Below are 9,310 nucleotides of genomic sequence, written 5' to 3'. Positions count from 1 at the left end.
TAACAGTTTTATTACAAGAAAAAAAAAAGAGAAAACGTCACCAAAAGCCTACGTCATATTTACGCGTCGGTGTGGCTGTTGAATTAGGTGAACGCCACCGTTTGAATTGGTAAGTGAAATGATGTTCTATAAAAGCTAGTAACTGCTATATTAAGTCGTTTTAAAGGTATCATATATGTTTAATTACTCGGGCAGGCGTGTAGTTTACTTTTTAGCGTGGTCTGAAATTATCTACATTTGTATTATCTGGGAAAAGAAGTCTTGTTTTGGTTAGCTAGCCACATCATTAGCTTACCTAGGCTAGCCGCGGTGAACGGGTTGAATATACTTGTGTTACTACAGCTGTATTTTTACCATCTGTTAATGTAGCTGTGTGTCTTGTAGCTGTTGCAGTCATGGTGGTGTTTCCAAGTTCACTGACGGAGGAAGAGGAGGCTCTGCAAAAGAAATATGCTAAACTCAAGAAAAAGGTAAGTAGCTGGACACTTGTGTGATGTAAGATTGTGAAAAGTAAGATTCTAGCATTTTAAATAAACACGTGAGTGTTTGACAATATCACACTTGTTTCAGTGGCAAATAATGAATTTATTCCCTGGTTATGGATAGTGTAACTGAGGAGGGCCACATTGAAATTTGTCTTGTTTTTATTATTATTTTAGCATTAAACTTTTGTTCACTGCCTTTTCAGAAAAAGGCGCTGCTTGCCTTGAAGAAGCAGAGTTCAACCAATCAGACAAACCAGAGTGGCTTGAAGCGGAGTAAGTGCATTTGACTGCATGTGAAGTGATGTACTTGTGCCTTAATCTTCTTAAACACTGGCTATACTGATAATTGCTTTCCACTTTGCTTCATAACAGCGTTGTCAGACCAGCCTGTCATTGACACCGCAACAGCGACAGAGCAAGCCAAGATGCTGATCAAGTCGGGTGCCATCAGTGCCATCAAATCAGAGAACAAGAACTCGGGCTTTAAACGCTCTCGAATGCTGGAAATAAAACTCAAGGTGAGCGGTCATTTCTTAGACAGTTTTGTTTATGCTCAGCTGTTTTCTGGCTTTGTTTTGTTTATTCATTTATTTAATTGTTGTCTCTGCCTGCCACAGGACCCAGAGAAAGGCCCAATTCCTGCTTTCTTACCATTCCAGAGGAGTGTCTCTACAGATGAAGAACAACCTGAGGTATAGTCGGTGTTAAGTATAATAAAACATGGCTGCAAACATCCCTTGGTAATAATCAGCTCTTGTAACTTTGAGTATTAATGGAAAAAACACTAATGCAATGTTTGTGTGTGTCTGTCAATGGCTGTTCCTAGTGGTAGCATTCAAAAGACAAACGTCTTATATTAGCACAGTTACATATCAAGAGACCATTTCACAAATTTGAAGATCTGCAAAAATGACTATAGAGGTTGAGTAAAAAACCTTGAGCGCTCTGTGTTGCACTTGAGCAGAAACCAAAAGCTTATCCTGATGTTATCATATTTGTGCTTCTCCTAGTCTGGGAAGAGAGCCCACAGGAAATCTCTGTATGAGAGGTAATGACCAAAAACCATGATGATTAAGTAAAATAACACATTTAATACACTGACAGTAAGTATCTGGGGTGTAACATCATTTCCCCCATGTGGCCCTGCAGCTTTGTCAGCTCAAGCGACCGCTACCGGGATGAAGACGACGGCGGCAGCGTGTCATCCAGCCGTGAAATGGACAGAGACAGAGATAGAGAGCGAGACCGAGAGCTGGATAGAGAGCGGGACAGAGACAGAGAGAGAGACCGAGATCGGGACCGAGACCGAGACCGAGACCGAGACCGGGACCGGGACAGGGATAGGGATAGAGAAAGAGGCAGGGACAGAGACAGAGAGCGAGACAGAGACCGAAGCAGAGAGAGGGATCGAGACCGCGACAGGGAGCGGGACAGAGACCGAGATGGACCGTTCAGACGTGAGTAACCAAAGTCTGTTGTCATAGAGGAAGGCTGAGATGCAGATATCTCTTAATGTGGATGTGGTTTGGTGGCGTCGGTTGTCAAATGGCGTCCAAGGGGACGTTATCGATTTTTCTCCCATGTTGTCATTCTCAGGGTCAGATTCATACCCAGAGCGGAGAGGGGTGCGAAAAGGGAATACGGTGTATGTTTACGGCTCTGGACTCGCTGAGGACAGCCTGCGCTCGGCGTTCTCTCAACATGGAAACATCATCGACCTCTCCATGGACAACCCACGCAAGTATGGAACCTTGCGTTGTGTTAAACACCAGTACGCTCAACTGTCTTGTCCTGCTTCTGTTTTATTCTGTCTTTAACTTCTGATTTGCGTTTCCTGTTTCACTTTCAAGTTGTGCATTTATCACATTTGAGAAGATGGAGTCTGCAGACCAGGCTGTAGCTGAGGTTGGTGTAATCCAATACACAAAGTATTTAGGATGTTTTCAACCAAATATTAATGAAATCTGGTCATTTTTTAGTTTACTATAAGGCGCCCTGAAGTGGAGGGGATGTCCTGCTCATATTAGAGCAGACTAGCACTCACCTCACTGTTTTTGTCTGGCAGTTGAATGGAAGCACGGTGGGAGACGTTCACATCAAAGTCAGCATCGCCAGGAAGCAGCCCATGCTGGACGCTGCCACCGGCAAATCTGTGTGGGCTTCACTGGGTAAATACAGCACCCTTACTGTTAGTTTCAGACATTCAGAGCCTCTTTGTCTGCACAGCCTGGATTAACCTCCGCACGTCTCTGCTCTTTCACAGCTGTGCAGAACAGCACTAAAGGCTCCTACAGGGACAAGAGGAACCAAGTCGTGTACAGTGAAGATTTCTTGTGATTGAAAACAAAAAGAAGTTTTTATTTTTGCATTAGCTTTTCATGTCTTTGCTTTAATGATGACCTGTTAGTCAGCTGCTTTAAGTGTCCGTGTTGCAGGATGGATACTAAATTTGTTTTTTGGATTAGATCACTGTAGTTCACATGGCCGCTGTGTGTGGCAGCTTTTCTCATGAAACTAGAGATACTGTTTTGTGGAGCGCAATAAATGGAATCCATACATTGTTACCCTGAGTTTCCATGAGTGTATCCAGTATCCTGTTTTGTCCACAACCCAAAATATTCAGTCTGGCAGATTCGACCTTTAGTTAGGTTGAAGCTGGGTGGAGCTATGGAGTGAATTTTCTGATTTCACAAAACTATATAATATGTACTGTAATCCATTTACTAATAATGGCAAAAGCCCTGAACATATGCAACAAACTAACAGAAGAGTGAGACACATGTCACTTCAGGAGCTTCTTGATTGACCTTTGTTGCACATCACACCCACCTCTCCCTCACCATGTTTCCAATCTGCCTCTTAACTCTTAAAACTGTCCAATAAAGGCAAAAAAAATTCCCCCTTAAAAAAATCATTAAATGTAAAAACACTTGTGTTGGTAGACTATTATAAAACTGAGATATGTGTAAGAAAGAGACATTCCAGATAATTTCATTTACACATCATCTTGTCTTTGAACAGTGACCAGTCATCGTACTACATTTATTACATATATTCAAGTTTAAGTCGAACTTATCAAACTATTCTAAAACACATTAAAATCACAGGCTTTGTCACTGCGGACGCTTTAACAAGTCACAGCAGGAGAAGCACAGGTGTAAATAATAAAATTAACCACGGCTGGATTCCATTTAGCTGCTTCAGTTTCAGGGTCCTGGCATTGCTCATGCTGGGACACTTGAATGGAGCAGAGCCACAGTTAAGGTTATTAAATAAGCCTTTTGTTTTTCTGCCATGACAAGTCCAAATGTATGCTGTGAAAAGACGCCTCTGTTCTGTATAAGAGACATTTTTACCCACGTCCCCCCCCGACAGCAGTAAGCTGATGATCTTTAGATGACACTGAACTGTCTTTGGCTTATGACACTTGTTCTGTAACCAGACATTCTTGCTCCTCCTCTCGTATTTCTCCAGCAGCTCCCCTCGCTCGCTCCCTCTCCTCCTGCTCATGCAGGGAGTTCTGCCCCGTGGTTTTTCCGTGCTGTTCCTTCAGGTGGCGCCGTAAGGCGGGCTTGTGGGCAAAGCGGGCGTGGCAGTATGCGCAGCGGTGCGGCCGCTCGCCACTGTGGAGGTTCATGTGGTCTATCAGTGTGGATTTTTGGGTGAAAGTCTTATAGCACAGGGGGCACTGGTGGGTTTTGCCGGCGCCTCGGTGCACGGCCATGTGTCGGGTGAGGTTGGCAGAGTGGTGGAAGTGTTTGCCACAGCAGGGGCAGGCGTACAGCAGGTGAGTGGAACGGGAGTGGATGGCTAGGGAGTGGGCCGAGGGGAACGTCATGCCGCAGTGCTCGCAGATCACGGGCCCGGCTACACTTGAAGTGGATCCCACCACTGCGACGGACTCGTCCCCTCCCTCGTTTGTTCCAACAGTTGTCAACCCTGAACTCCCCTCGCCAGCACCGCAGCTGGATTCCTCCAGGGTGTATTGGGTCAAACTGCTGGCAGCCACGGGTGAGACCTTTTCTCCCTGAGCGTTGCCCATGCTGAAGTCTAACCGCGGGAGTTCAACTGAGACGTAACCTCCTGACTTAAACCCGTCTTGGCTGTAGTCCAGCCCGAAACTCCCTCCCATCCCTGCGGTTGCCAGATACCACAAATCCTGGTGGTGATCTACGCCTTGAGGTCTTTTGTCCTGTGATGACACCCACCTCCTCCTCTTAAAACCCCGACCCCTGCCTTTCCCTCTGGCTTGGCCAATTTTAGGTTCAGGCAGCCTGCGCCTGAAAACATGTGCCCCAGTACTGAGATCATCTGTCGGGTTCAAGTCACCTTCAATGCCATCTCCTCCAATCACAACACCGTCTGTCTCTGGGTAACAGGCATCTTGAGGTCCATCAGAGGGAGCTCCTCTCCCCTCCTCCCTGTCTCTGGTCATCTGTTCGTCTTCGGAGATGTACACTCTGAACACATTGTAGTCCTCCTGTCTGGCTTCTTCGTCCTCATCTGATGCATTAACCTGTAATAGAAACGAAGACAGTGAAAAGTTCAAAACTGTGAAAAATGTAGGGACAAACGAAGCAGGAAACAGCGTTCACGTCAGGAAAACTGACTTGCTACAAAGCAGAATAGAAAGGAGAGACAGAAAACAGAACAAGCAGAGCAAACAGACAATAAAAGATAGTAAATAAAAATCAACTATAAAAGACTATGTACAGTATATAGCAAAGAAATACTGACAAAAATACAGTGTCCTTGGGTTAGCGGACAGTAATAAACAAATAAATTATATATATAATGATGTGAAACAACATTAACACAGTGCTGCATTAAATGATGCTGGAATTAAAGAATCTGGCAGCTGCTGGAATAAAGGACCTGTAACTGTTTTTATCTTTTGGTTCTTTTGGTTTTATTTTTTGTATGTTCCTAATTCTTTTACTGTTTTAGTCCGTGTTAAACCAAATTCTTTTTGTAATCTATTTTGGGTCAAAGACGAATAAGGATTAAAAAAAAAAAATAAAATAAATAAATCTAATTGGCTAAAAATACCCAACAGGAATTTGTTGTAAGAATGCAATTAACATTTTTCAGTGAATCATGATTTCTCCCATGAAAAATGTCCTTCCTGGGTAATGTAATTGGATTTGAAAATAAATTAAAATGCCTATCATTGCTGGCATTTAAAAGTTTATAGAAAACAACAGTTAGAGCCCAACAAATAACTACTGCTCAGAAAATAACATTTTCATCAGAATTAATGTAAAGCATTTGTGAAATTGCTTCATTCGTTCCTGTTTGTCACACTATAGTTAATGCCAAATAGAGAAAAATGACAGAAAATGTCTTAATTTTTTTTTACATTATAAGTAAAAGGGTTGTTATTGTATCCTCAACTCAAAAGACACAATTTTTAACAAACATATTGCAAAGAAACTGACAACTGTTAAAGATTTGAAGAGTTGATTTATTTTTAAAATTCTTTAATCTTTTCATGCAAGTGTAACTTGTGCAACACAGCAATGTAACTGGAAGGAAACAGGTTCAGTGGATTGGGGTGTGTGTGTTGTCTGTTCGCTTGGCTCACTGGATTGAGGCGCAAATTGAGGATCTTCAAGAGCAGATTCGTTGATAGATTCTAGTGTGTCTTCCATTAATTGATTAATCTGCCTCAGTCTTTCCCTCTGTCTCTTCTTATTAATCCTCCACTGTTTTCTTTTTTGCAGCAGAAGGAGTCATCAGCTGTATAGGTGTCTTGGGCTTAGCTTTGAAATTATATTTGTAGTAGCTAGAAACAAATCAAATGGTTTGATCAATTACCTCGATGCCAACTGCTCCAGAAGAAATGTATCCTAGCAAGTTATCATATTGCTTAACTTACATATCTAATCCTTTTGCAAACATGTGTAAACCTATTTTTTAATCCTTTTTAACTGATCTGCATAATCACTTTATTACTAAATCACAATACCTTGCTCTCTTTTTCTCGAGATACTCAGTCCTAGCTTGTGGGTCAGTCTTTGCCTTTCTTTATTAGACAGTGGCATCTGCAGGAACAAAACTGACCCTTAAACATCAAAAGCTATACTCATTTTTGGGCAATAACTTCACAATATCTATGATAATGTCCTGTGTTGCTATCATTGCAAAAGATACCAAAAAATACCACAAAAGTTCAAAAATACATACTACTGATTATTTTATTTAGCATATTTTTGTGCTTAGATTTTTAGCCCGGACATTATCCAGGTAGGACAGTTTTGTACTTTTGAGCTAAATAGCTCCTTAAATTTTCATTTCTTATACTAAATACTCATGAGTAAGTAAAGTGGCGAGAGCTGAGTAACAAAATGTAGTGTTTTAAATGTTTTATATATTTTTAACATTGTAAACATGCCTCGGACACCAGAATTGACATGCCACGTCTTTGACCCTTGAGCATTTTTAGTGTGTAACAACCTGTAACTCTTTAACTCTTTCTAGAAAAGTGCTATAGAAATACTATTATTATTCTTTCCTGAATACTGTAGATTTGTAAATTCAATGTGCATTACAAAAAAACCCTGGTCTCAGGTTTTTCTTTCACACACAAACCTTAATAGATCGCTCATCCAGCATGGGACTGTCGTCCTGGTGCTGACCGCTGCCCTGAGCAGACATATCGCCGTTTCTCTCCTCCCCTGAGCGTAACACAGGACTGTGTGGGTGCACAGGGGAGGGTTGGCCCACAGGAGGAGACCCAGATCCAACAGAATGAATGCTTCCACTGACAATCACTGGCCGAGCCGGGCTCTCCTCCTTTTGAAGGACAAAATGGGAAAAACAGATTATTGGATTGCTAATAAACAATGAAAAATCCATCACTGCAAGCTATGAAAGTGCTGAGAGAGAAAATCGCCGTTTTGGATCACTAACCTTCGGTGGACTGGGGTTCTTTAGCTGCATATACTTCTTCAGCGCTCCTCTGCAGCGCTCCACAATATGCTCCATCTGTAGATAGCTGGCAGCGGTCAGGTAGTTGACAATCTCCTCAGGGTTAAACTGCAGGATGCCAGTGTAACACGACTGAAGCAGATCACACACCACTGTGGAGCTGTACAGCATCGACACCTGGACAAAAAATGTCAAACAAATAAGGAAGTGCTGTTTTTACTCAGCCGAGACGCGATGACAGCTTCCACTGTGTGTGCTGACATCTGCATACCTGAAGCTTGGGGGAGGGGTTGAGGAGGAACTGGTCCCGTAAGAAGGGCGAGCAGGCAGCCAGCACCACCTTATGCCCCCTGAATGTCTGGTTGTTGCTGGCCACAATGGTGATGTCACAGAAGTGCTGGCGGGACCTCAGTGAATTCATGTGCTTCAGGGTCGTGTCCCCGTGGCCCGGTAACCGGAAACAGAGCATCTCCATCTTGTCTGAAGAGAACTGGGGAAGTATTCACGACAAATAACTCCATAAGGTGCTTTTTAAATAGAAGTGGGCACAAACGGCAAATAAAAGCCTCTCAGACAGCATGTTTAATACCGGATACATCACGCTCTGAAACACAGGTATCTGAGATCTGCCAGCTCCTGTATTGTGCCACAAAACTCCAGATTGCTCTGGAGCAGAACCTGGAATGCAGCCACATGCTTGAGGCACATCGCATGATTACAAACTAGGTTGTTTTTTTTGTTTTTTTCCTATCGCTGGGTTTAGAGCTTTTTTATCAGATATTTGAAGAAACCACGATGGGCTCTTTGATATCATAATAGACATTTTTCACCATTTTCTGAACTCTTGCTGGAGCACCCAAAGCATTAATAAATCATCTAGCTGGCTCACAGACATAGCCCAATGTGTGGATTCAGATTGAGGTGGGCAAAACTGGCAAAAGACAGATATCACAGACTAAGTGAGTCAATATCAAAGTATTAATAATGACAACACGCTAAATATACACCGATTATTTACCAATATATCGTTGTCAATATAACCCACAGTGGTTAGTAAGAGATAGGCCCCATGAGAAAAGGCATCAGTAATATTGATGATGGTCAAACAAAAAGAGCCAATTATTATCCATTTAATTCAGGTTGAACAGTAAAGTATCCCAAAGTAGCTTCACAGGATTGTATCACTTGTCATGCAGATTGTCAGGCCCATTTTATCTGTATCACGAATCTATTACTACATGTCAAAGTAATGTACTTGAATATTTCAGATAATATCACCTGTTTCAACAGTAGCGAAAACTCATAAAATCAGGTTGTTATTCGACTGGTGTGGCTGCATTAAGAGACTGACGTCGATCATAACATCACTGTTTTCCTCCTTTCCCCTCTGGCCTAATGTTACGTTAAACCACTTGTCTGGACGTTAGCTAACGTTAGCTACTAGTTAGCTTGCTGGCAGCAGCTAGTGACCAACCACAGGCACAAACAAAAGCTTCCTGGTGATCGTCAAACTTTGGTGTCACTCACCTTCCCCTTCGATTGTGTTGAACGTCTTCTTCGCTTTCCAAAATAACAAACCTCGGTTTGTTACGACGGCACAACCGTTAACTAAAGCGACGTTATTTGGCCGGCAGTACTTCGTTCCTCATACCCACTGCCACTAGCTAATACCTCGATTCCTATTTACTTTTTGGCCTCTTTTCGGAGGAAGCGCATCTCGTGACAACAAATACAAACCACTGGTCTTTCGCCACCAAACTGACTTTGAATCGGTTTCCGTGGGAGGGTACTCCTCGAAGTTAGCCGTAAAATCAGAGTACGCTCGCTGACTTCTGATCAGCGCTTCACAAATAGATGGACACGGGGGGCGTGGTTATGACGGTGACGCAGCACGT

At 42.7% G+C, this 9,310-nt stretch overlaps 2 protein-coding genes across 3 annotated transcripts; one reads left to right on the top strand and one right to left on the bottom strand.

The window, feature by feature from the left end:
- The first annotated feature begins 52 nt into the window (after positions 1 to 52).
- Positions 53 to 3,049, top strand: nelfe (negative elongation factor complex member E). The gene is made up of 11 exons (XM_070985166.1): positions 53 to 109; positions 385 to 470; positions 689 to 758; positions 858 to 1,003; positions 1,103 to 1,177; positions 1,496 to 1,533; positions 1,635 to 1,942; positions 2,082 to 2,226; positions 2,336 to 2,390; positions 2,551 to 2,653; positions 2,749 to 3,049. The coding sequence occupies exons 2-11, from the start codon at positions 396 to 398 to the stop codon at positions 2,820 to 2,822; spliced, it is 1,089 nt and encodes a 362-aa protein (XP_070841267.1). The 5' UTR covers positions 53 to 109; positions 385 to 395; the 3' UTR covers positions 2,823 to 3,049.
- LOC139346206 (zinc finger and BTB domain-containing protein 12-like) lies at positions 3,050 to 9,281 on the bottom strand. Of its 2 annotated transcripts, none has more exons than XM_070985164.1 (5): positions 8,943 to 9,281; positions 7,687 to 7,905; positions 7,398 to 7,592; positions 7,077 to 7,280; positions 3,050 to 5,001 (listed from the first exon to the last, which is right to left on the bottom strand). In XM_070985164.1, exons 2-5 carry the CDS (start codon positions 7,888 to 7,890, stop codon positions 3,904 to 3,906), a joined length of 1,701 nt encoding a protein of 566 aa, XP_070841265.1. In that variant the 5' UTR covers positions 7,891 to 7,905; positions 8,943 to 9,281; the 3' UTR covers positions 3,050 to 3,903. The 2 variants fall into 2 exon arrangements, with proteins under 2 accessions (XP_070841265.1, XP_070841266.1); XM_070985165.1 differs by having other exon boundaries at positions 3,483 to 5,001; positions 7,687 to 7,895; positions 8,943 to 9,057.
- Positions 9,282 to 9,310: the final 29 nt, after the last annotated feature.

This window comes from Chaetodon trifascialis, chromosome 17, assembly GCF_039877785.1.
Source record: "Chaetodon trifascialis isolate fChaTrf1 chromosome 17, fChaTrf1.hap1, whole genome shotgun sequence".
In the NCBI taxonomy this organism is placed as follows: Eukaryota; Metazoa; Chordata; class Actinopteri; order Chaetodontiformes; family Chaetodontidae; genus Chaetodon; species Chaetodon trifascialis.
Note: the sequence above shows the minus strand (reverse complement) of the source record. Positions and strands in the feature narration are given on the sequence as shown.